At 45.6% G+C, this 26,699-nt stretch overlaps 3 protein-coding genes across 3 annotated transcripts in view; 2 read left to right on the forward strand and 1 right to left on the reverse strand.

Annotated features, from left to right (window-relative positions):
• Window positions 1-530: 530 nt before the first annotated feature.
• CENPS (centromere protein S) lies at window positions 531-3,860 on the forward strand. The gene is made up of 5 exons (XM_009562349.2): window positions 531-723; window positions 810-933; window positions 1,875-1,908; window positions 2,646-2,712; window positions 3,708-3,860. Exons 1-5 carry the CDS (start codon window positions 682-684, stop codon window positions 3,858-3,860), a joined length of 420 nt encoding a protein of 139 aa, XP_009560644.1. The 5' UTR covers window positions 531-681.
• Window positions 3,713-10,116, reverse strand: DFFA (DNA fragmentation factor subunit alpha). The gene is made up of 6 exons (XM_054085635.1): window positions 9,951-10,116; window positions 9,323-9,478; window positions 9,091-9,221; window positions 8,091-8,280; window positions 7,549-7,703; window positions 3,713-6,847 (listed from the first exon to the last, which is right to left on the reverse strand). Exons 1-6 carry the CDS (start codon window positions 10,114-10,116, stop codon window positions 6,644-6,646), a joined length of 1,002 nt encoding a protein of 333 aa, XP_053941610.1. The 3' UTR covers window positions 3,713-6,643.
• The window catches only part of PEX14 (peroxisomal biogenesis factor 14), an 80,736-nt gene continuing 64,125 nt past the window's right edge, over window positions 10,089-26,699 (forward strand). Inside the window, exons 1-2 of the mRNA XM_054085636.1 lie at window positions 10,089-10,173; window positions 16,518-16,565. Of these exons, the coding sequence (XP_053941611.1) occupies window positions 10,138-10,173; window positions 16,518-16,565 (84 nt within the window). The 5' untranslated portion in view covers window positions 10,089-10,137. The remainder of the gene's footprint in view (window positions 10,174-16,517; window positions 16,566-26,699) is intronic.

A 26,699-nucleotide genomic window follows, 5' to 3' on the forward strand; every position in this document is an offset into this window, starting at 1 on the left:
GGGGCGTTGAGGCTGATATCCCGTCACCGAGCTGTTCTCCCTCCAGCGGTTGTTCCTGGGGTTCAGCTCCAGCATAAACTGTTGGCTTAGCTTTTCTCCTAATCTCCCTGATATTGCTGCCTCTTCATACGGGGCAGTTAAATACACCTGTAAGCAGCACCAGCGGTGACCCGATTTGATCCCCTGTCCCTGCATTCCATCACAGAATAGAATCAAAGAATAGTTTGGGTTGGAAGGGACCTCAAAGCCCATCCAGTTCCACCGCCTGCCATGGGCAGGGACACCTCCCACTGGATCAGGGGCTCCGAGCCCCATCCAACCTGGCCTGGAAGCCCTGCAGGGATGGGGCAGCCCCCACTGCTCTGGGCAGCCCGGGGACTCCCCACCCTCGGGACAGTCCTGTCGGGCCGGAGGGGGCCGAGTCATTTTAGAGCTGGGCGGGGGGGGGGCGGGTCCATTCGGGACGGGTCCATTTAGGCCGGGGCGGGGGGAGTGGGGCTGTTCCGGTCGGGTCCATTCTGTCCGGGGGGGCGGTCCATTCCGGGCGATCCATTCCGGGCAGATCTATGCCAGGCGATCTATTCCGGGCGGTCTGTTCCGGACAGATCCATTCCGGGTTATCCATTCCGGGCGGTCCATCGAGCCCCGCCTCGCAGCGCGGGAAGCGCGGTGTCTGTGGCCATGGCGGCGGCGGAGAGCGAGGAGCGGGCGCTGCTCGCCCAGGTACCGCCGCCCTTCCTCGTCCCTCCTCGCGTCCCCCCGGGGCTCTGTGAGCGGCCGCAGAGCCCCGACCCCGCCTGTCCCCGCAGAGGCTGAGGGCCGCCGTGCACTACGCCGTGTGCGGGCTGTGCCAGGAGGTGGCGGAGGACAAGGCGGTGCAGTTCAGCAAGCAGAGCCTGGCGGCTATCGCGGAGCTCACCTTCCGGCAGTGCGGTACGGCTCGCTCTGGGTGAGACCGGCTCCCAACAGCCGCCGGAGAGACCCTGCGGTGACAGGAACAGCGGCGGAGCTCGGTGTCGTGGAGTCACGGAATGGTTTGGGTTGGAGGGACCTCAAAGCCCGCCCAGTTCCAACCCCCTGCCATGGGCAGGGACACCTCCCGCTGGCTCAGGGGCTCCAAGGCCCATCCAACCTGGCCTGGAACCCCTCCAGGGATGGGGCAGCCACAGCTTCCCTGGGCAACCTGGGCCAGGGCCTCCCCATCCTCACGGGAAAACATTTCTCCCTAAGACCTCATCTCAATCTCCCCTCTTTCAGCTTCAGACCATTTTCCTCGTCCTCTCCCTGCACTCCCTGATCCAGAGTTTCTCCCCAGCTTTCCTGGAGGGAATTCATCACTTTCCAAACCCAAAGCTGTGCCAGGGAAGGAGCTGTACTTACAGAGTGATTTGGGTTGGAAGGGACCTCAAAGCCCATCCAGTTCCACCCCTGCCATGGACAGGGACACCTTCCACTGGATCAGGGGCTCCAAGGCCCATCCAACCTGGCTTTGAATCCTCTCCAGGGATGGGGCAGCCACCTCTGCTCTGGGCAACCTGGGCCTCCCCACCCTCATTGTGAAGGATTTCTTCCTAATATCTAATCTAAATGCTGATGCATTGTTTCTTGTGTTACAGCTTTAAAAGTACAAGAAATAGTGGTTCTGTTTGTCACACTAGGAAAAAGTATTTAAACCGCTGTAGAAATAACGTGTGGGCCACCTGTTTGTACAACAGAGTACACATAATAACGAATTGTGTCAGTAATAACGTTTTGTAGTGGCTTCCCATAACTCGCCAGGATAGCCCACAGTTCCCCCTCTGTCACAGCTTAAAGCGTGTTTTGTATCTGCTTATCAGTCCTGTAACAGATGTGGCGTCTTTTGTTTTCTCCAGAAACTTTTGCAAGAGACCTCGAAATGTTTGCAAGGTGGGTACTAGAACACCTGATTGTTACAAAGGCGTTCTTTCTTATTCAGCTCCAATTATCTTTAAAATACGTCTTGTAACTCAAGTTTTGAAGGGTTCTATTGGCTGGTTAAACAGAATCATAGGATAGTTGGAGTTGGAAGGGACCTCAAAGCCCATCCACTTCCAACCCCTGCCATGGGAGGGACACCTCCCACTGGATCACGTTGCTAATAATTGCTAAATAATGGCTATGAAATTAGGAAATAGATATTCCGCTACAGGTTCTTCCTGATCTTGGAAGTTCATTTATATGCCCCAAGTGATTGTTTAAATTCATGACTGTATATAGTTATCAAATGCGTTGACACAAGCGGCATTGGATGGTTTGGGAGTGACAGATGCTCACTAGCCTGCCTGCATCTCATCTGCTATAAGGAGGTAAGAGAACGTTTTAAGGAGTCAAAGATTAACACGGTGTCCTCCTGACAAGTAAGAGGGAACAGAACAGCCGGGCCTGAAGTTCTGGGTGCTCAATTCTATGATTTTTTACACAGGAACTGTGGGAATTCTATGCTTTTTCTACAAATGCACACTTGTAAGAAGGTTTTTGTGTATTGTAGCTGCAGAAGACAGGCACATTTGATTTACCAGGTCCCTGTTGAGCCCTTTTAGTTACTGTTCTGAATTAGATACTCTGTAGCCTCTTACAACCAATCCTGGCAAACACATTAAGGAGTGTTTTTTAATTTTATGCAGGCATGCCAAACGAAGCACAATCACTACAGAAGATGTGAAGCTTTTGGCTAGAAGGAGCAATTCTTTGGTGAGATTCACTGTATTTTCTGTCTCACAGCATTCTTAAACCAGTTGGCTGGTTCCTAAGAGCATTTGAATGAGGTCTATAGAGGAGGAAGCAACTGATGATTAAGCGATTTCCCTGGCCCTTTGGTGGTGGATGGGCACAATACAGTGATTTTCTTAATTTCCATCTTACTTTGCTCCATGCACTCTGCCTCTGTGGGAACGTAGGTCTGATTGCAACTCACGCAGCAGAGTTCTGCTTGGAACAGGGCTGCTGAGGTTTCAGGTACAAAAGTGCAATAATGGACACATTCCAGCTTTGTCAATCTCAGAAGCAAATCACTTATTTTCTTCCTGATGTTGTGTTTCTTTGTTTTAGCCTAAGGTCTGGAATAGCTTGAGTCCACCTTGCGGTTGAGTCTCCTGGCATTATTACAGGGGTGATTCACATTATTCTCTGATGTGCTGATCTGTTGTGTTTAGTGGACTTAAACTCACTGACGTGTTAAGACATTCCTTGAAGTGCTTCCATGAAGAATAAATACTTCCAATAATACTTTTGATTTTATGTGAGGGGATTTTTTTCCTTCCATCTGTGATTTAAAATACGCAGCACGAACTTGCCTGAGAAGGCACAGTAAGTGCTGGAGCTGAATTTTGTGTTCTTAACTATCACGTGCAACTTATGTCAAGTGGGTGCAGAGGAATCCTGCAACGTTTCTGTGCTCAGATTGTATCTCGGCAAACTACAGCCTGAGAGCAACTGCTGATGTGGCCGTCTTGGTTCTGGAGCTGGATGAACACCCATTTAAAAATCCTATCCGTGTCAGGACATCCAGCTTAGACTGAGGGCTTCCTGGAAGGATTAACACTAGTGATGTTTGTCAGCCTTTTGGGAGTGTCTGTCTTTTTTATAATAAGAACTTGCCTTCTTAATTTCTCTTAAAACATTTCTCTCTAATTTCTAATGAATGAATGGAGTTCCTCAGTAGCTGACTGATCAATCATTGTTCTCAGCTAAAGTACATCACCCAGAAGAGTGAAGAGCTTGCATCGAGTAACATGGAGCAAAAGGAGAAGAAGAAGAAGTCCAGTGCCTCAAAGGGAGGGAGAATGCACAGGGAAGAAGAAGCAGCTGTGACTGAGAGTGAGGATTCCAACATGGCATGATTCGCCTGTCAAGTAATGCCATTTTCTCTTATTATCCTCAAGGAACCCAAGTTAGAGATTCCTCTTGCAGGTCAGGAACAGTAAAGGATCTTCAGGTCTATAGATGAACATTGTTAGTTGGATTTTATTGGTTCAAAACTGAAAGGTCTGTCAGGATTCAGTAAAGCTTGCAGCCAAAATGCCTTAATCGCTCACAAAAAGTTATCTTACTGTTATTAAAAAGGAAATCCTTTAAATAAAGAGTTTAAAGCAGAACATTCTCACTGAGCATGGCACTCAGTATGTGCAACTCCTTTCATGCTGCTACTTAGTTTCTCCAGTAATTGTTTGACTTCCTCCTTGCTTCTATTTTTGATACTTTTGCTCAGGTTTTTTGAGTAGTTCATTTTTGTTTAATAGCCATATCTCATTTGTTGTCTTGACAATTAAAACATGTTTTGTGTCATTTTTCACCTGTGCCGCTGCTGTTGTACACTCTTCACTCTCAGTACGCTGCGTTTTTAATTTCCCTGCAGTGCCATAGCTCCAGAGTGGTGGTCAGAAACCTGTCAGCATCACCCTCTGCTGGGCTGACAGAGACTGACTGAATGCCGTTGATTCAAAAGCAGCAGATTTGAAGACATAAGGTGTGAGATAGATATAACCAAGTGAAATAAGAAGCCTGCTGTGGTTTAACCCCAGCTGGCAGCTAAGCACCACACAGCTGGTCCCTCACCTCCCCCCTCGCCCAGTGGGATGGGGAGCAGGATGAAAACAAATAACGTGCAGTTGTGTTTGATTCGCTTCTATTGTTTATCCTATTCCTTTCTCAAGTAGAAAACTGATGACAAGCTGAGAGAATTGGGGTTGTTCAGCCTGGAGGAGAAAAGGCTCCGAGGATACCTTAGAGCGACCTTCCAGTACCTGAAGGGGCTACAAGAAAGCTGGAGAGGGGCTGTTTACAAAGGCTTGTGGGGATAGGACTGGGGGCAATGGGTATAAACTGGAGAGGGGCAGATTTAGACTGGACATAAGGAGGAATTTCGTCAGGATGAGAATGATGAGACACTGGCCCAGGTTGCCCAGGGAAGCTGTGGCTGCCCCATCCCTGGAGGTGTTCCCGGCCAGGTTGGATGGGCCTTGGGCAGCCTGAGCCAGTGGGAGGTGTCCCTGCCCATGGCAGGGGCGTGGAACTGGATGGGCTTTAAGGTCCCTTCCAACCCAAACTATTCCACGTTTCTATGTTTATGTCACAGGACTCCTAGGCCTTTAGAAGCATTGAGCATTTTGATATCACAGTAGCTCGCTTTCAAGAGGAAAGCCTAGCCAATGTTTATTGCACAGCTTACCTGATTTATTTTGAGGTCATTAAGCATGTCAGGAAAATAAATATCATGTCTCGAAGTGTGTTACCTCTGATGTTGTCTGTTGTCCTCAGCTAAAATCTCCTGTTAGTTCTCCCCACAAGCATGCATGTGCTGGTATGCAGAGGGTGCTGGCCGATGGCCAAAGATTGTTTACTGAAAAGCTTCTGATTATTTGCTGTGGAAACATTAGATCTGGCAGCAGCTCTTTGTGATCACCAACAGGAAATTCTAGCTAAGAATCAACTGTGAAAATACGATGTGAAGAGCTGTACTGAAATCTACACTAAAAAAAATCAGTTGATAATTGTAGTGTTAGGTTTAAAAATGTCATTGATGGAGATGTTTTAGCATTTTCATCTTTGACTGCACAACTGCAAAGAGATCCAAGAAGCAATACATCAGATTGACTACTAAAAAGAATTTTTAATAGAAATCACAGGATTATGTGCAGCATTGAACGTGCGTCCTACCTAAACATTTCAGACAGGTTAAATTCAGAGTACTTCTGTATTTAATTTCTTCTTCTGTCCTTAAGGTAATGCTTATCAGCATGATCTTTTAATAATAACTGGTAGGAATATCAAAACAAGTCCAGCAGTAAGGTAAAAAGGTTTTAATATTAGAAAAAAACACTCCAAAAATAAGCCAGGTAGTTAATACGAAGGCACTGTGATACTACAGTAATGATGAGGAGAGCAATACAGATGGCCAAGGACCAGTCTTCTGCCCCACAGCCTTATGAAGCAAGTATTTCCACCTTTGCTGTGTTTTACAAGTAAAAGCTTACACTGCACCCAAGAGGCAGGAGTTCCTTGCAGAAAAACCACAGAAGTTCAAGGACTTTGTATTTCCTTTAACTGATGAAATTAGCATGAGAATTCAAATTCCTGGATCCCAGGCTGGAGCTGAAAGCCAGACAGCAGCTGGAAAAACTGCACAATGACAGCTTAACTAGGCCAAATCCCAACAAAGCCTACGGAAGAATGAGCACTCTATGTTCAGTGAGCAATCCTCCAAGTGTTTCTTGTTCATTTCTTTCTAGTAACTGTGCCTCAAAGTGTCTTCCAGGAGGTCTTCCATCCTTTACTTTGAAAATGGTGCAGCACAAAGTAAGCAAACGGCCTGGGGCTTCAGAAACCACATCGCTTCATTATCAGACAGAAGCTTCTGGCTCCCAACCAGGTATTCAAAGCTGAACCCCTTACGTGCTGTGTTTAGCAAAAACATTGTTCTAGTATTCTGCAAAATGCCCAAATCTCTTTGGTTACACGTGATTGGAACCATCAGAAGAGTTTAAGCCTCAGCACAACATCCAGATTTTAGTTGTCTGTAGCCAGACCACAGCGTGGCCAGCAAACTATGGCTCCCGGCACAGATCTTGGCTTGTATTGATTCTAATGCAAAAAACTCCATCAATTGCAAGCAGCACTACAGCCTTTATTTTTTGCGTTTTGAACTAACCCAGTCTCCGCAGGGCAGCGATTTCTTGCCCTTTGACACGCTCCTTAGGGAATGCAAAATCTGCACTTGTTGTTGACGCTTGGATATCTCATGATCACAGGCGTGCTGCAGAGCTTTTACTTCCTGCACATCCCGTCTCAGAGCAGAGGCCAGGGCGTAGGGGTTCTCTTTCAGGACCAGCTGTAACAAGAGAGATTTCTCAGTCCTTTCTCCTGGTGCTGCTCTACCACTGCCCCCGCTGCCCACATTATGAACAGCAGTAAGGAGACACCTGTTTAGAACTGACAGTTTGGTATTGAAGGTGTTCCCAGCTTTCATCACCTATCCCATGGGAAAGTGTATTTTCAATATTCTACCAGCACTTAGGGCTTGAAGTCATGCAGGTGTTGGAAGGAACAGAAAGCAGTTACTTAATTTCTAGAACAGGGAAAAGCAAGAGGAGCAAGTTCACAGATTTAGAAAAACACATTTTCTAATAGTTAAAGTTTACCTGGGCTTTCCTTTCCAATCTATGGGTTTATTTACAGGGACTTCCAAAATAAGGACACTTTTAGTTTGGTTTGGGATGTATAAAAGATAAAGATCTAGATGTATGTGCCTACAAAAAATCCTTGCTGGTAAAACAGCTGAAGCACTGGCTGACTATGATTTGGTAGAGATCAAAACCAAAATAATTCTGTGGCTTTTCAGAGGATAGGCCAGAGTACCTGGAACAGTGTCAGCTGGCTGTTAGAGGAGCTCCAAGCAGGAGCATTACTGAGGAAAAGAAACACATTAAATCTCACCACTTTGAGACTGAGATATCAGGGTCAATACATTAGAGCCTCCAGCTTCCCCTATAACCGCTCTCTTCAGAATATGGTTATGTCACTCTCACTGACCTCTAGATCCCGACTGTCCAAGCAGAGCTCTGGAGCCGGTTTCTCTTTCAGAACACCGAGGATGTGGTCACTGAGCGCTGTTTCAGCTGAAGTGCCCAAACTGCTGGTACCGGTGTCAACCACATCCATCTCCTTTCTTGGTGCAGTCTCAGATTCTGAAAAGTGGCAGAACCATTACAGCCCATGACAAATGGGAGAGGAAAAGTGGCCTGGGCTGCTTTGATGACTTTGAGATTAATAAAATACACATTCTATCTAGATGCTGCCTCTAAATTAAGAAATCCAACTGTTTAGGATGACTACATGATTTGTCTCCCAGTGTTCTGCTTTCAGACCTTTTGAGGAATGTGACACAGCAGCAAGAGCACCCTCTGTCTCACCCAGGCAGAGGATTCTTACGCTATACCATCTACTACATCAATCACATTAACAGCTGCTAAACAAGTGACTCACTCCAGGCCTTCACTCTGCCTTATTTGTTCCATTCATCTATTTTAGGCATTTCAGAAAAGCCCCTTCTCCAGAATCCTAATGTTCCTTACCTGTTACTTTGCTTTTGAACGTGGTTTCATTTTGCAAGGCCTGTAGGTAGAGTCCCAAAACCTGTCTTGACTGGCGTTCTTCTTCCCGTCTGTCCAGAACATGCTGCAGGGTGTCTTGCAACACCTGGGTTCTGGTTTGACTGTGGCCAAGTTCTTCTGCCAGGTCTGAGCACGGTACATCAATAAGCACCTTAAAAAAAGAGTGCTTTTGTCACAGGGACTGACGGAATAACTCATTCCGTTAGACTGAAGATGGTACAAATAAGCCTCCCAAGTGCCAGAATTGTCAGCTTCACAAAACTCAGTTTCATAAAGTTTCTAATCATAGCGAGTCAACCTCATTATGAGAGGCTGTAGTGGCACTCCACCAGCCAGCGTTTTTTGCCAGAAACCAAAAGGCAGCCAGGAAGGTGTGGAACGCTGTGCATTTTTAATAGAAATCCTGACAATTTCTGGCAATCAAAGTACCTCTTCTTAAAGAGTGCATGGGACTACCCAAAGCAAAGCCAACAGCCCGGCACTTGGGAGGCTGCACATTGCAGGAGGACAAGAAGAGGCAGTTTCCACCATGCCTCACCACACACAAGGTGTTAAGCAGTCAGACACTCAAATCAGTCAGCCCTGCAAACTGAGAGCTGTGCTCCCAGCCCTGAGCAGACAGATTCAGCTCGCTGCCCAGCCTCCCCTTTAGGCATGACACGGGTGGCTGGTTTTAAAGGAAGGGGTCCACCTCGGTTGCATTTGACCAAATCTTGACGTTTTGACCTTCCACTGTAACTGGAGACTCGCTGTGAGGGACAAACAGTGACTAAGAGCACCCTCCTCAAACACTTTAAAGTGTTTCCTCTCAAGGAGAATTGTGACTGTTGCACCACAGCCAAACAATAGCAGGTGAATTAAGCTTGAGATCTTGTTTACTTATTCTGTTCTCTGCTATCTACTGAGAGAAGTGGATGGTGGGCAGAGCCAAGGACAGTAGTTAGAGACTTCCCCACTGTACCTGGAGGTCTTCTTCAGACATCAAGATGATATTAGACATGTCATCCTTCAGCTGCCTGGCCAGCTGCTTCCACCTCTCCACAGCACTGTCCACTTCATCCGCAGAGCCCGAGAGCCAGCCTGTTCCTCTGTCTGACATGAGAACCATCAGTTTCACAGGTCATTCCTCACCCATCTGACAGAGCCCGATCTCACCAACCACATTCCCAATGCCCCTTCTGCATACAGAGTACCTAAGATGCTGCCGAGCCATTTCTCATTATTGACCAACACCACAAACTTGGTATTAGGTGGCAAACACAAAAAGTAATCGTCATCGTTCACAATGGTGCCGTCCTCTTCCACGACTAAGGTGATGAACTCCTCCTCCACAGCCAGAACACGGCGGGCTGCCGAAGAGAAAAAACACTTGCTGGAATCATAAACCACTGCCGGTTTTTGACAGAAAGCACTAGAAACAATGTTTTGGGAGAGGGACCTAGTCCATCCCCACGAAGCTCTGCTCTCACAGTTGGGACTTTCCCTCCAAGAAATAAACATTTTTACAAGGGCATGGAGTGATAGGATGAGAGGGGAAGATTTAGATTAGACATCAGGAAGAAATTCTTCACGACGAAGGTGGTGAGGCCCTGGAAGAGGTTGCCCAGAGCAGTGGTGGCTGCCCCATCCCTGGAGGTGTTCAAGGCCAGGCTGGATGGGCCTCGGAGCCCCTGATCCAGTGGGAGGTGTCCCTGCCCATGGCAGGTGGTGGAACTGGATGGGCTTTGAGGTCCCTTCCGGCCCAAACTATTCCGATTCCCGATGCACGCCCTAAGGGCGCGTTTCGGTGTCCCTGCCCGCCTCTCCCCGCCGGTGCCTCACCCTTGTCCTGCAGCTCCCGCAGGCAGGAGGCGGCCAGCCCGTGCCGCGGCCCCCGGCCCCGCCGCACCACGCACGGCCGCGCCGCCATCGCAGCGACGCGCTCGGCGCTCGACTCGCTCCGCCTGCGGCAGCGGCGCGGGGGGCGTCCCATCGACCGCGCGGCCATGGATTAGGCGGGCCTGGCAAGATGGCCTCCTCGGAGCAAGCGGAGCAGCCCAGCCAGGTGAGCGGGGCCGGCGCTCTGGGCTCGGCCGGGGGGCGGCGGCGCGAGCCGAGGCGGGGGGCGAGGCGAGGGCAGCGGCCGCTGCAATCGCAGCGTCCCCCCGCACACGTTCACTCACACGCTCGCTCTCCCGCTGGCTGCGGGGGCGCGCGCGGCGGCGGCGGCGGCCGCTCCGCTCCCCGCTTCTTTTCCTCTATTCCCAGGCGCGAGGCCTCGGCGACAACCGAGGGGGCCGCCCGGACCCCCTCAGCTCCCCCGCGCCTCCTCAGCTCCCCCGCTTTGGCGCGCTCCCGCCCCCCATTAGCGCGCGCCGCCTCAACCCCATGTACCCCCTCAGCGCCCCCCAACCTCAGCGCGCGCCACTTTAGCCCCTCCAATTAGCTCGCGCCCCCCGAGGGCCCTCCCCCCTCTTAGCACGTGCTCCTTCAGCTCCAGCCTCAACCCCGTCAGCGCGCGCCCCCCTCCCCTGGCGCGCGCTCCCTCAGTATCCCCCCCCCCCCCCGCCCAACATCCCCACCTCAGCGCGTGCCCTCAGCCTCGCGCGCCCCCTCTGTCCACCCCATTAGCGCGCGCCGCCTCATCCCCGCGCGCCCCCTTAGCCCCCCCCCCTCAGCTCGCGCTGCCTCAGTCCCCCGCCTCAGCGCGCCCCCTCATCCCCAGCCTGATCCCTCTCAGCCCCACGCACCCCCTCAGCTCCCCCCTCAGCCTCCCCATCAGCACGCGCCACCTCAGACCCCCCCCTTAACGTGCACCCCCTCAGCTCCCCCCTCAGCCTCCCCCCCTTAACGTGCACCCGCTCAGTCCCCCCTCAGCCCCCCCCTTAACGTGCACCCCCTCAGTCCCCTCTCATCCCCTGCCTCAGCCCGCACCGCCTCAGCCCCTTCTTAACACACGCTGCCTAAGCCCTGCACAACCTCTAAGCCCTGCGTGCCCACTCATCCCTCTCATCATCCCTCTCAGCATCCCTCTCAGCATCCCTCTCAGCATTCGCCGTCTCGACCTCGTGCGCCCCTTGAGCCCCATCTCAGCCCCCCACCTCAGGGGAGCCCCTCTGGCCCGGTCCCACCTGGCTCTGGAAAAGGGCTTGGGGGTTCTTGGTGAGCTGAGGCTCATGAGTGAGCCCTGCGCTGCAGCAGCTGATGGGATGGGCAGCAGAGGTGAAGAAGGCGTCACCCCGCTTGTCGGGCCACACCTGGAGTCCTGTGTTCAGTTTTTGTCCCTGCTGCACAACAACGATGTGGCCAGGCTGGAGAGGGGCCAGAGAAGGGGCACTAGGATGATCAGAGGACTGGGAAAGCTTCCCTACGAAGTAAGGGTGAGAGAATGAATGAGGTTTGTTCAGCCTTGAGAGGAAAAGGCTCAGGGGAGACTTTATCACCACGTACTAGTACATGAGGACGTGGTTTAGTGGCAGATAGGAATGGTTGAACTCGATGATCCAAGAGGTCTTTTCCAACCCAGTGATTCTATGATTCTGTGGTAAAGGGTGTCTGCCAAGAGGATGGAGACTCCCTCTTTACAAGGAATCACACATGCGAAAGACAGGGGGTAGTGGGTGTAAGTTGCTCCTGGGCGGATTCCAGTTGGATTCCCAAAAGGAGTTTTTCTCCATGCAAACAGTTAAATACTCTCCCCAGGGAAGTGATGGTTTCCTCTATACTGGACACTTAAGGCTCAGCTAGACGGGCTGCTGGGCCATCTCATTTAAACTATAGATAGGCTAAAAAGCTTGAACCAGATGATCCTTGAGGTCTCTTCCAAACTGGCATTCTATGATTCTATGATGCAGGGGGCGGCAAGACGCTCTGCTCAGCAGCTCTGTACCTCTTGGCACTCCGTGGGCAAGCCAAGGAGTATTTGCTTTATAGCCCGGCACACAGCCGTGTGTGGTGGGAACATGGGCACGAGGCTTCACCACCGGACAGGTGCAGTTCCAGCTGGGAGATCTGTTCGGCCAGGTCCTGGGACAGCAAGCGTGTGTGGGAAACTTGGTAAAGCACCTGAATAGGAAAAATGAAAAGAAAAAAGGCACAAACAGGGATAAAGGACACCACTTGTGTATAGCTGGGCTTGGAAATGAGGTGGAGCACCAGTCAGACACAGTGGTGTTTCTGCCTTGCAGCTGCAAAGGAGAAGGGTCCTCGAACCAGTAGTGTAGAAGGGCAAAGTTGTGATAGATGTGTGCATTGTCAGAACTTGGATGGAGAGGGTAAGAGACACATGCCTAAGTTCACTGGCTTGAGTGCATGCTCAGAAAACATACTCAAAGCTTACAATGTTTTTATACTGGGGTCTGAAATGAACGAGGAGCTGGCAGGAGAAGTGGAAGTGTGCGGTGGTTGTGTATAGTGTGGGGCTCTGGTCACTTGCACTGGCTTGCTCATGATCCAAGGTAACTCGTATTTCATTGCAAACTCTTCCTGCCTCAGATTTTGTGACCTCCTGGCATCTCTCTCTCGTCTCGTCAGTACCATGCATAGGCTCCTGAGTGTGTGATTCCAATGGAATTCTGTAAAATCCTTTAGGTGGCCATGGAGGATCCTCCTGCAGCTGTGGGAGATGAGAGGTCTGGCTCTTTCAGCAAAGGGAAGAAAACAGAGCAAAATCTCCCACTAGCACACTTTTATGTGCAATCATTTAGATCTATCTGGATTTGACCAAATCGGTGTGAACCTCTCTGTGGATCCTTTTATTTTGGACTGAGAAGGCTGACTTTGTAGGGAACATTGTTGAACTAAACTGAAATAGAAATAAATTACATACAATTCATACCCGAACTAACAAGCACAAATCTCCTCCTAGGTTGCGCAAGGCCAAGTTACCAAACTCACAGGAGTCTCGTTGAGCAGCTTTGCATCAGCCACAGGCTTTTATCAGTAGTAGTTCAAGGTGCAGGCATTGCAATCCGTTCCTTGTGCTTCAGGTGGATCCTTTCAGAATGAGGAAACTTGAAACAACCCGTGGCTGATCCATGAGCTATTTGGGCATCCCACAAGGCTGTTGGCTATAGGCTTCTGAGAAAGAAATCTGGTTAATTGGCAAATGTGGTTGCCTGAGAAACACTGAAGTTCTCTTGAGTTTGGGTATAGTGTTCTCCCGTTGCACTCTTTTTTGTTAACATTTATCTAGTGTTGTTTTACCTCAAATGAAGGTTTGATGTTTGAAAAAGTCTTGCTTTTTAATGGGCATCATAAATGTAGCCAGAGCACGCCATGGGCTTTTAAATTAAGGACATTAAGAAAGTCACACTGTCACTGTTTCTATAGTGACAAATGGGAATGGTAACTCTTACCTCATGTGTAAGGTGGAGAGGTTTTCAGGCATTGTCTGTAAGGAATGTAGTGAAGTTAATGCTTGTGCTGCTGTCTAAATCACGAAGAATTTGAGGTAAGGCAGAATACCCAGGCTGCAAAGTTAACTTCTCTCCACAAGGACTATTTGTGTCCGTTCCTCTAAGGAGGCTGGCAGTCTGAAGCCACTGTGGGTGAAAATAGTCAATGGACTGCTCCTCTGCTGTATTCTCAGCATCACAGAATCATTCAAGTTGGAAAAGATGTCTAAGATCGAGTCCAACTGTAAACCTAACACTGCCAAGTTCCCCACTAAACCATGTCCCTAAGTTGCATTGTATGCAGGAGTGCTGGATTCTCATACCTGAAGGGGCTACAAGAAAGCTGGGGAGGAACTGTTTACAAAGGCTTGGAGTGATAGGACTGGGGGCAATGGGTATAAACTGGAGAGGGGCAGATTTAGACTGGACATTAGGAAGAATTTCTTCGCCGTGAGAGTGGGGAGGCCCTGGAACAGATTGCCCAGGAAAGTTGTGGCTGCTCCATCCCTGGAGGTGTTTCAGGCCAGGTTGGATGGGCCTTGGGCAGCCTGATCCAGTGGGAGGTGTCCCTGTCCATGGCAGGGGGTTGGAACTGGATGATCTTTAAGGTCCCTTCCAACCCAAACTATTCTACGATTCTGTGAACAGCAAAACAGTTGCACCCCTTCTGGCTTCTGGCTTGCCATGACTTCCTTAGTAGCAGTTTATTTGAAGGGCAGCTCTGGTGGTCTGCCTTGCTTCAGGTTCATCTGAAGGGCAGCTACACTGACATGTGCCCCTGCCACGCACACACCAAGAGCAGCTCTGCTTGTATGTTAGCTGCCCTCCTTCTCCACATAGTGTGAGACAGAAAGGCTGGTCTGTCTGTCCCAGGCTGTCAGTGCCTGCTGGTGACCGATATCTTCACCGTCATATATGTCTTATACTGGCTGCACAATCCTCATGTTGTGAAGTGTTGGCTTGGAAGGGGTTTTAGAGAATCTTGCAGCTTTGGCCAGACAGAAGGGGTGTAACTGAAGAATACACGCACAGTAGATGAATTCTTAAGGGGACAGTTTAGGAATAAAGCAAAATGATGAAAATATCTTTATTCTACCAGAATGTAAGTGCCACTTCTCTTACAGAACCCTTGCAGTTTTGACACTTATCAATGCCTGTAAAAAGTTGTCCCTCTTGCACACCAAACATTTAGAGAATTAAAAAAAAATATTTACTTCCTACCATGGCTGAATGTTGTTTATTATCAGGCATTCAACATATGGCTATGAGTAGTAGCACTGCCTTGCTTAACATGTTTATGTTGTGTTTTCTATTACAAATCTAGTTAGTTTAGATCCTGAAAAGGGAGTGTCACATATCTTTTGGATTATTATCTGTTTTTCTTAGTTTAATTTTCTCATTTTCCTGAATTAATATATTGCCTCAAGCATTGTGGGGAGGGGGAAGCGTTGCAGCTCAGATGAAATAATTTACATAGACAGAATTGTGTTCTAAAAAGCCAATGAACATTTCTACCAGAGATTTAGAAATACTTGGTTTTGTTTAGAAATCAGGTTCCTTGGACATTTAACAATGACTTTACTAAAAAATAAACAGAAGAAAAGATGCTGTCTCTCTGTTACTGTTCCTTGTTAGTAAAAGAAAGGCAAGAGTAAGATGATGGTATAATCTGTGAACAGAAAATCCAAGCAGACCAGTCCATGATTCTTATGTCTGGAAGTAGCTGAGTTGCAGTATATTTGAGTTACTGGCACCCTCTTGTGGTAAATTCACTTTTATCTATGTTTTATGTATTTTGTAGATGGGAAAAAAATCTTTAGGTACTTTGAAGGCACAGTATATTGAATAAAGTTGGAGGACAAAAAGCCTCTTAAGGACCCTGATGCTATCACTTGAACATTTTATCTTTCCTTATACTGAATGAATAGGATTCCTTTTCTCTAACTGAACCTCAAAACTTGTCCTCATTACTAATAAAACTGCCTTGTTCTTACCATTGAGGAAACCAGTATGTCACCCCTCCTAAGAGAAAAAAAAACATAATGTGGGCAATATGCTTTAGACCATCTTGACATCATCTGAAAGTAGGTGGTTGACCAAGATATATTCATTTTATAGTAAAACTTGAGAGAGCTGATTCATGCACATTACACGGAGATCAAACAGCCATTTGGGGGAGTGAAGAAAAGCCTAGAGAGTAATTCTGTAAAACATGGGACTGTCCTAAAATGTTTTATTCTCGAGAAGTGAGTGAATACAAGCAAAACTGCAGTGCAGTCTTTGGCTTGGCGTCCTGCCTTAATCAAATAGATTTGTTTCCTCCTGTGTGCCACTCTTTCCTGATGTGCAAGTTAGGGTGTTCAGCATCTGCGTTAAGAGTACATCTCTTAATGATGTGTGGGGAAACAGGGATGATACTGGTATTCCTGCCATTTTGTGAGGGTTAGTTAAATCATAGTTGTTTTGAAATCTTTAGATGAATAATGCAGATAAGAAAGGGTGTGTTACTGGGTCACAGAAATGAGTGAAGCTCAGTGCGTAATTCAAGTCCTTCTCAAGAGTAGAAAGCGAACCATGGAATCAGTGAGGTACCTCTGTATCCACTCCAATAGCAGTACTTCGGGCTTCTGCAGCATTTCTTCCATTTAGTATAGTGGAATTCTTTGTGGATGTCAAGTACTCCTCAGGTTATCCTCATTTCTTATGCCATGAAAATGTCTGTCTGCATCACGCAGTGCGACAAGTGTTGCGACCAACAGTTAAGCAGAAGGAGTCCTGGTTTTGTGCTGCAGATTCTGTGAATGCTGTTATTTTAAATGGGGACTTCTAGAACTATTTTTTTTCTGTCATTCTGAGCTTTTTGTGTCCAGTCCATCGAGGAACTTCTGCTGGTAGCAGAAATGAGTATGGCCACCTAAATCCCGCTCAAGGGAAAAGCGGTTTTAACAGACAAGTATTTCTAACGGTGTCCATCAGGTGGCAATATAACCTCATGGTTCTTTTTGCTTTACAGGCTGGCTCCAGCCCTGCGACTGAGAATGTGGCATCTAGGGAGCCACTGGTAAGTTCTCCAAGAAGCAGCATATAATTTCTTGTTGATAATATAATATAAATGAGTTGTCCTCTTTACTGCATCATTTTGCATCTGTTGGTTTGCTTTTCTAAGGACATGGTCCTTTGTGAAAAAGGTGTACGCTGCCTTATGTTGCCTGTCTGGTTTTGGCCTCCCAAGTTCTGACCTGTAGTTATAACCTCTGTCTTTCTGGAGTTCGACGTGGGTCACCGAGGCCACCAAGCTGTCTTAGAGCACGGGCTGCCTGTCCTAAGCATATGCAACGCATGCTTTTGATCAGTGCTTATTTAGTAAAGGGTCTGAAGAAAGATCCGTGCAGCAGAATTTAAACTGAGATTCTTAGTGCTATTGTCTAATTAAAAAACGCTCTGCTGCTCAGAGACCGCATTCAAGCTGTCTTGATATTCACATGCTCTCAGAGTGAGCTTAGAAGTGCCTGGCAGCTGGCAGTGCATGCCATCCAATGTTTTCACTCTAGAACTCTTTTGGAGAGCTCTGTTTTGGGTTGTTTTTTTTTTTTGTATACGGGGATAACTAAGAGAACCCTGTTTTGTTTTCTGTTTTTATGGTGACACAGAGTGGGAAGTAAGCCATCACTCTCTGGAGCTGTAGTGTATTTTTTTTTTTTCAGCTTTCTTTTTCTTTTTTTTCCTTCCTCTTGCCACCTATAACTCAGTCAAACCCTTGCCAAAATTCTTAGTCCGTGTTTTTGTCCTAAATATATAAATCTCTATTTCAGTTTATTCTCTGGCTTTCATTTTGTCATCATAGTGAATACAAGCTGTTAGCAGTGAGAAGACTCAAGTACTTTCCGTAATGGTATAGCACTGGCCACATCGAAGTATTTTTACCTTGTAACATTTATATAGAGAACCCAGGAGATGATTTTTAAAGCAGAGAGATGCGAGTAAGGACTGTGAACTGTGAAGGGTCAGTAAAACGCATCCAGTGAAAACACTGTTGGTGAATTCTGTTAGGCTCTGCAGTGAAAATCTCTTTAGCCTAGTAACACTGTGCTGTCCCTTAATTGCATAGACATCTGTACGTGAGATGACCTGAAACTGTTATTGACACTGTGTGCTTTGTGATGGATTTGGTGGTTTGTTTTTTGGGAGGTTGGGTTCCTCCCCCCTTAGGAAGGTCACAGCAGGCAGCAGAGCATCACAGCCTATGCTGGTCAACCATTTGTTCTCTTCCTCAAGGCAGATTCTAACATTACCTTTGATTTAACTAATTTCTTACTGTGTGTGCAACTGAAGAATTGCTGAGAGGAAGCACATAGCAGTTATGTTTCTTTCTGTACAGTTGTATATTGCTACCACATAAAAATATTCATGCATTTAAAGAACATAAAGTTTACTCCCACAATAGTGAGTCTTGCGTGTGAGCTAGCTGGAGCCCTTTGAAAGGTGGAGGTTTTCTCCTTGTTTTTTCATGAATTGTTTTTTTTATATTAAACTCTCACAGTCTTTGTCACGTTTGCTTAAGAGTCGTTATTGCTTCCAGCTGAGTATCTGCAGAAGCCTCATTAAATGAGCAGTTCAGTTCTGTGAGCCAGATGACCTAACTTCCACCACACTACTGTGGCTTCTCTGTAGCTGGGATCATGCGAGCTGCCGTGTAATGCATCCAGTAGATCTTGGTCCATAAAGCAGACTTGTAGGCCCATGGCACTGTGTCATAAAAATGTTTACTGAAACACCAGAGCAAACTGTGGCACGAATCCAAAAAACGGCTCTGTATGGGAAAGCCATGTGTGCAGGCACATCATTGCTGACTTCAGAGCTGGTGTTAGGCAGTTGGAGACAAGTTCCAGAATCCAGAGGATGGAGAAAAGAGTCCTGTGACCAAACTGCTCTGTACCCCCTAACTCTTTTTTACTTAATTGGTGCCTGAAAGTATTCGGTGCTTCACAGGACTGAGACCTGTGTGGAACGCCTTGGTGGTATTATGCACATGTATGAGGAAGCAATAGAATTAAAACATCTTTCGTATCAGCAGATGTCATTACAGACTCAAACTGGTTTTGTATTGTATTTGTGATTCTCATGGGCACTGTGTCCTGCAAGGTGCTAAGTACCTCCTGCTCTGTGCTCAGTGGCACTCTCTTTGGTGTATTCTGTACTCCTATAGCATCCTGCTTTCAACAGGATCTGGGAGAAGCAATGATTTCTAGTTATTTGCAAGGGGACTTGAGCATCCTGCAAGATCCTGTAACAGATGCAGTCTGACACATCATATTGTGTCCTGCATTTTGGATCTTTGGTGCACACCTTGCTAAGGTTTATGGCCTTACTGAAGCCTTCAAATGAAGCCCTACAAACTCCTTTCACGCTCCTAATTGCTCTTCCTTCAACTCACTTCTGATGTTTTGTACTACCACACTGGAGATAAGGGACTCCACCTCCATGCCATTAATCCCTTGAGTTATCCAGTGTCCTTACAATAAACTATCCAAACTGAAAAATACTCCCTAATAAGAGGTCATTGTGTTATAGTACTGACAGTGGAGAATGAGTTGGAGGGGGATGGGAAAGGCTATAATTTTTGCAGCAGAGAGCGGACACTCATTTCCCTAGCTGTCGGTCTTGGCCCATTAAAATTTGCCGTGTAGCTCCATAGTGGGAAGTGTAACCTTGTGTTAGCAGAGTGTCAGCATCTCGCTCTGCTGCTGTTTACAGCCACGTTTGTCATCGTCAGTGCAGGATCAGCTTCTCCTTGAGTCCAGCTTATCAGTGAACACTGCTGCATCCATTTCTGCTTGTATGTGCAGCCACCTCTGATAATCCTCTGAACACTTGTAGAATTGGAATAGGTTTGTCTTTTTGCAGCCACTCAAAGTAAAGTCCTGGCATGTGCAAATGATGCAGGTACATAGGACAAGACCCCTTTCTGTGAGGTTGGAGTGTTAGAAAATTCTCTTTTCTTCTCAAATCTTTGTTTCTTTTGTCTAATTTCTCTCTTCAGTGTCATATGTCATCTTATTCTGCCTCTTTTTGTCTCTCCCTAGCAGCATTTTGTAGCTTATGAACCATACTGTGCTGCTTTTTCCAAAGCTTGAATATGTTTGCTTTTGGCCTTTGCTTTCTTCTGAACCTGCTGTGGTCTAAATTGCAGCTATGAAGGTTATACATGGGAGAGCCCCTAACATGGGCCTGAGTTGCCAGAAAGTCCTAAGGAAGCAGAGCTTACAAGTGAGGCCTTGCCACATGGTGCTTGGTTTAGTTGTTTGGGTTTTTTTCCCTTGCCACAAAATGTACTCATTGCCTTGCTGGTGCTTGATATCTGGAGGAAGTACTAATTGTAAATATAAACGTACTGGTTGTAAATGTAAAGCACTCTCTTGGTTTCTCACTAAGTTACAAAATCTCCATATCATAGTATGAGGAGCAGGGTATTTCCTTTTGCAGGATTATTTAACTTCTTTTATTTTTAGCATGTGCTGTTTCTTTCTATTTCTTGCTGCAGATGATAGCAGTTAGCACTAAAATATGGACATTTTTTCCCTTTTTTACGGGCTGTTGAAAGGTGTAAGGTAACAAGAACTACTGATGCCTCTGTAGAAATTAGTGTAGAGTTTGTTAAACTAATCTTCAAATTTTTAAGGATCATAATAATGACCAGAATGCATTTAACACCCCTTTTTGTGCAAATATCATTGGGTACACTGCAGACTATCATGTTCAGGGACTATGGCTGTGTTATCTCCACTTTCTAGAAAAGCTCATTGAGGTATACAAGTTGACTGTTTAGTCAGATTCGTCCAGCAATTTGGTGGCATAGATGTGAGACCTAGTCTGCTGGTCTGGTAAATGAGGTTATTTCTCTTTCAGGAGCTCCATTCTGCCCCTTTTATGTCTTTGGGAAAGCCTCTAGCATTGCATGGATAATGCATTTTTTTTAAAGTGATTGTAGTATACTTATTTAGTTCATCCTTTTTCTGGTTTTGACTACTTCTCTGGTGATGGAGGAATAATGAAAAGATGGAGTGCAGAAGAGACTTGACATCTTCTGTCCGTCGCATACCCACAGGCACACCTGCCACGTTTGTAGCTCTAACTTCCTGAATCATTGCTTGAGATATCAAATCAAAGCCATGATGCTGGGGCTTGGTTATGGGTATACTTAGTTCGTCTATGTTTTTGTGTTCAATTGCCAGATTTACTGGGAAGTAAAATTTGTGATATGTGTTTATAATTGATAAAACTTTTGAAACTGAAACTGGACAGAATGATTTACCCTTTTCTCAGCTGTTTGGATTTGGTTGCATAGCTCTCAGTGACAGACAATAGAATTACTAAATCCTCCCAGTTTCATTGTCTCCTTTTAAACGTTACCTGTTCTGTTAGGCTTCCTCTTGAGTAGACTATGGCTAAAGAGAATTTCATTTAGGTTTCTGAGGAAGGAGCTTAGCAACTGAGATTTTGAATTTGACTACTTTTAGCTTAAACTGCTGTAATTAGAAGTTGATGGAGCCTAACACTAACAATACTGTTATCTTTAGCCATGTGAACAAAACCATGAGGGGGAATGAGGAAAGGTTACAGAAGTGTGTTATAGGATTTCAGAGACCTTGTCGAGGCTAATGTTACTTAAGAGTACTTGGAACTCAATTTTATGAACAAATCTTTGGGCATATTGCGAATCCACATCCCTCCTCTTCTTACAAAACAGTAGATGTACCTTCTGCCTTATCAGACCCTACAGAAAATGAGATACATAGGAACCTTTTGAAGATTCTCCTTTGCCTGGAATTGTTGTTTGGCAGGAAGACAAGAAAGGTGTTTTCACTGAAAAACTCATACTTTGTTTTCTGGAGCACATTCTTACACAAGGGCTCCTATGCAGTATCGTTATCCTTTATCCTTTTAAATTTCAAAGATCCGAGGCTAGATTTGTAGAAAAATGGGATTTTTTTTCAAAAGGACTTTTGTTCCCAGAAATGATGTGATGCACTGTACTATACTGGAGGAATACCCCCGATCACACTATTGCTTTCCGATTTTATGCCCTTTGTTATTTAAGATCAGATTTATACCTGTTTATTGTACAAATTTTCTGTTTGCCACAGTGGGTTTGTTCGGTGTGGTGGCTGACACTAAATGATTCTCTAGAAGTAAATCTCTCCAGAGGGAATTTCCAGACAGCCAGAGTCAGTAGGCAACTAACTTACAGCCCCCAGCGAAACATTAGTCGGGATAATTTACCACTGTCAGCAGAAGAGAGACTACCAGCTTTGTGACCTCCTGTACAGGCAGCAATCCTAGTGGTGTGATAATGCTGCAGTTTGTTTGGGGAGATCCTGAATGTGCTGCTGTGATTCCCAGTGCTGGGCAATAATCCCATCAGGCTGTAGTGGGCAACTACTGTGCAGATTTTGGGTTTATTTGGCCTGGAAAAGGAGCCAGAGATGTGTGACTGCCTTGCACAATATCCTTTGGTTTGCTGCAAAGAGAGTTCCGTGATTTACTAAGCTATTCTTTCTTGTGTTTGACCTACTGATAAATTTGTGATTATTGTTTTTTCGCCTGTTTCTCTCTCTTACTTTTGCGTGTTCATTGACTTCTTTTGTTCATGTAAAGTGTACTTGCTTAATCTGTCAATTCCTTTTATTCTTTTGCTTTAGAGAAGTATATTAATAAAACAAACACACAGGTGCACATTTATTTAGTGAGCATAGTTCAAGGAATGCTGTCATGACAAGCTAAATTACCTATCTGATGTCAAGGGGAAGTCTTCTTGGAATTCCTTTAAATCACAATTTTAAAAGAGGGTGGACTACAGTAGTTTGGGGTGTAACTTTTTTTGTAGCAGTTTATGTTAATGTATGAAAGTTAGAAACATGCAGTAGTTAGGAGCCAAAGCAGATTCAGACCTATCACACCCTGTGAGATACAACAGTGGCTTTGCCTGTCCCCTAGAGTTTACAGGTTAAACAACACTTTAGAGCTGATGGGTGAGGCACAGTAACAACTAGGAATGGTACGGTCACTTTCTATTACTAATAGTGTGGTGAGTTAGCAGTTTATAGTCTTTTCTATGCACTTGTCCAGAACAGAGCTCAGAAAGCATTTCCTACATGCTTTTCAGACAAACCAACATTACTGCTCAGAAGACTTTTTAAATGGTTTTAAAATAGTTGTAATACTCTTAAGTTGTTCTTTACGAAACATGCAAGGAAATGAAAGTACTGGGAGTTAGGCTAAAATAATTTTTAATGTTAGGTATGATTTGGTTCGAGAAGTCCCAGGTCTATCACTGAAGCTAAAATGGAAGCTACAGCGCTTTGTGACATTGGAAAAAAACACTGGTGCCCCGTTACTTAACATTACTGAAATTATTTTTTATCAAGGGGAAAATTATCTTTTTTTTTAATTTATGTTCACGTCATGTTTTGAAGGTCTAAACATGCTACACCTACAAACTCTTTCTTGCAGAGGACAGCCTGCTCCACTGTCAACCAGCTGTTCTGTTGGGTTGGCAACCCAGCTCTCTGCCTGCTCAGGAGGGCTGGGAGCGCTTTGCTGAGCGCATCCCAGCTGTTGGAAGGGTACCGATTCATTTCTGCCAGGTGACAGCACGCAGCAGAGAGGTGCCTGCGCAGTGTGCACTTTGGTAATGACAGGTTATGGGATCAAGGTGAGATAAAAGTATCATTTCAGCTACGTGTATGGAAAATATGCTATTTGCAGAGCAACTTGTAGAGGGCAGCAATTGCTCACAGTTCTTTCTGCTGAGGGAGAGGAGGGACCAGCTTAAGAACTTCACAGGAGTGTCTGCCTTTTTAGCTTCTGGAAATAACTTTACGCAGGAGTCTCGTTCTTTGGAGTGCCTCTTTACTCCACATTATTAAATTCCTAACCTGGAAAGTGTCGCTACAGACTCTTGATTCCTCTCTTCCCTCTTATACCACTGAGCAGTTGACTCCTTTTGCCTGTATCCAGATGCTGCCTGTGTCATTGTTACTACAATCAAAAAAAAGTCTAGTGACAGCTAGTGATTTTAACTGCCTACATGTGACAATCTTCTTCACTTATTGGCTTTCTTCTCCTTTTACTTTGGATATTGTGCTAGAAGAAAAATTTGCAATGTCTATGGCATCTTTTGTTTTGCCTCAGAGGAAAGGGTATATTGCGTCTTACTTAAAAAGTGAGGTAGCTGGGATGCAAAAGGCAGAATGGGTTATTCAAGAACTTTCCTCAGCTTTGACGCACAGCAATACATCCCTCAGATACTTCTGATGGCACCACCTTCACAATCAAGATTTGCCAAAGTAGGAAATTGAGTTGATATAATTCTCAAATTTGAAGTTCCTAAACAACTTACTGCAGAAGAGGCTTTCCCTGCTTTTCATGTTTCTTGTATTCCCCCGTATGTCACTCACAATGAAATCCTTCCAAACATCCCAATAGTTTGGTTGGTTGGTTGGTTTGGTTTTGTATGCATTTACACTGCTCTTCTCTTTGTGATAATCATGTCCTGTTGCCAGTGGTGATTCCATAACACACCACTACTGCTTTGACGATTGCCTTTCTGGAAGAGTAACAATGAAAATATTCATAGCTTTTTAGTAAAATTTAGGATTTTACAGCTGGAGAGAAGCAAGAGAGGTAGCTTCATATCATCAGCCACACTCACAATATGCCCCACTTTTTTACATTTTCTGTTCTATCCTTTGGTCAGAACAGGATTTTCCTTTGCTGTCAACTTCCTAGTGTTTTGTCAGGCAGGTGGGGTACAGTTCTGCAGCGCAGTACACCTTTCTGGAATGGAGTTTTCCTTTTACATAGTCAGAATTTTCTGTATCTTCCTTTCAGCTTGCTTCTTGTGTTTGTTTTGTGTGCCACCCTGATTTCTTTCCTCCTTAAGCATCTGTACCCTTCAGATGTTTGCAGACAGTTATCATATCATTTCTTCTTTACCCCACCCCCATCCTGATCTCTTAGCCAAGCTCTACATATTTAGCTCATTTAATCTTTCCTCATAAGTCAAGCCCATAATTGACAGCTCTGACACGAAGAGTCGCATTGGTTACACATGCTGCCAACAGGATATAAATACTTTCTGTGCAGTGATTGAGAATTACAGTCAAGACTGGGATGAGCCTGCCCCCCCCTCATATTTTTGACAACCCCTTTCTCAACATCAGGTTGCTACAATCCCATAAAGATGGACGTGGTTCTCACTCAATGGTCAGCTACCAAGCACCTAGTGTGCTTCAAACTGGTGCTTTCTGGCCACATGGGAAATTCAGTACTGAAGCCCCGTGGGTTTCCAGTCTGACCCTGAATCCTTACAGAGGAGGTGTTCTCCATACTTCTCCTGCCAGGCACGTGGGCGCCTCAGGCTACTCCTGGTCATTCCTTCTAGGAAGGCAGCACTGAATGTCATGTAGCCTGGTGTGTTCCCTGAAGTGAGTGGCTCTTGCTGTGCGCGTGCCAAATGGAAGAGGTGCTGCAGCCAGTACCCTGTGCGTGTGTTTGTGTGCTGCCGTCTGGAGGCTGGCAGCTCTGGTGCTGGCAGGGGTCGGTGATGCAGATACTCATGGCGCTGACATTTCTTCACCGTCTCTACCAAGAGGAAGCTCAGGATGTGATCAGTAGGATTGGCATAGTCGAGAACAAGTTCGAGGTTGTTGCTTACACATGTAGGATCTGGGAAGAGGCTTTTAGCCTTACCCAAAAGGGTATTGCTTTGGAGGGAGAGGTAGCTGTACGGCACGTCCGTGTGCTGGAACAAACATTCTGTTCCAGCTAAACATATTTGGAGGTTGCTTTAGCTTACTTGTCTCCTCATGTTTGTTGCAGTCTCTTGAAGAAGGTAGGCGAAGCTAACAAAAGTTGAGGAACTGGTAAATGAATTGTCTGGCTTCTAATGTTGCGTTCTGTGAAGCTTTCATATGATACAGCTTCCCCAGCGGGGCTAGTTCACAAACATTACATGTATTATTGCGAAGCATGCAACATAAAGAGAGCATTTATGAAAGGGAATATCAGAGGAAACATTATAGCAGAGACCTTTATAGCCTTTCCATTATTATGGTTTAAATCTTGACATGGTCTTTATTTGAGGTGACGCTGGGACCAGTAAAGAAATGTTTTTTCTCTTCCCTTCCCCTCCTCTTTGTCCCATCTCCTTTTCATTCTTTTCTTCCACATCCTGTTCTGAAGCTGTGGTGCAGAGATACAAATCGTTAAACATGCAAGTAGTCAGAGCGCCAGGTTTCAGTTTGTGTGGAATCAGCCCCTTTTGACTCAGAAGTTGGAAACCAGATGACTCACTATGATGCATGTTTGTTGTTTTTAATAACTGTCATTTTGCAAAATATGGTCAAAGCTTCAAACCATGACTTCTGGAGTCAGGGTGGTGTGTATTTATTTTTAATTTGGAAGGCTATAAGCTAAAATGTGTTTGTAGCTGCAGTCTTCCCTTCAAATCTGAGATAAAATAAATTAAAGCATTGATGATGTGAATGATTTTAGAGATAATTCTTTCCTATTACCTGAAAAAATATTTATTTTCTTGATCAATTACTTGAAAAGGCTCCAGGTGCCAAACATCTGGTGGGATTGTAGGCCACTGGTTTATGTTTATATTTTTTAACATATACCCAAAGGGACAAGTTTCTTAAAAAGAAAGCAGGCAGATGTTTTTCATTTGTGGAGTTTCAAAGAATAAATGCCATTCCTGCTTTATCATTCTGATTTCTAACAAAATTGTCATCCATCTCCTTTCTTTTATAAGAAACTAGTAAACGTAGTATTTAAGTGGCAGGATTCTGTATGAATAAAACCTCTTAGCGGTATGAAAAGTGTGAAAATATGTATATACATTTAATTTTCTAGAGATTTATTACTGCCTAGACAACAGTTTGTAAACTATAAGCTCAGTATTAAGTGCTTTATGAGTTTTTTGTGTTTTACTTTCTAATTTGCCTCAGGAAGCATTGTTTTAATTTGTCGAAGTTGTACAGGTTTGTTTTGCAGGTCAATTAATTTGCAGTGTAAATCTACAGACACTCCATCACAGAAGAATGGAGGTCTACCAGTATAAGTCTAGATATATAGGAACAGAATTTGACTCTAAATGTAGAAACCGTGTAGTGGCCTTATGACAGAATTC

This window comes from Cuculus canorus, chromosome 21 (genome assembly GCF_017976375.1).
Source record: "Cuculus canorus isolate bCucCan1 chromosome 21, bCucCan1.pri, whole genome shotgun sequence".
Lineage (NCBI taxonomy): Eukaryota > Metazoa > Chordata > Aves > Cuculiformes > Cuculidae > Cuculus > Cuculus canorus.

Coding starts and splice junctions, on each gene's coding strand:
- CENPS (XM_009562349.2), top strand. CDS start 682: ATGGCGGCGGCGGAGAGCGAGGAGCGGGCGCTGCTCGCCCAG. Junction 934..1,874: donor GCTCACCTTCCGGCAGTGCG/GTACGGCTCGCT, acceptor TGTTTTCTCCAG/AAACTTTTGCAAGAGACCTC. Junction 1,909..2,645: donor GACCTCGAAATGTTTGCAAG/GTGGGTACTAGA, acceptor AATTTTATGCAG/GCATGCCAAACGAAGCACAA.
- DFFA (XM_054085635.1), bottom strand. CDS start 10,116: ATGGCCGCGCGGTCGATGGGACGCCCCCCGCGCCGCTGCCGCAGGCGG. Junction 9,222..9,322: donor ATGGCTCGGCAGCATCTTAG/GTACTCTGTATG, acceptor TTCTCATGTCAG/ACAGAGGAACAGGCTGGCTC. Junction 6,848..7,548: donor TGGACAGTCGGGATCTAGAG/GTCAGTGAGAGT, acceptor CTCTTGTTACAG/CTGGTCCTGAAAGAGAACCC.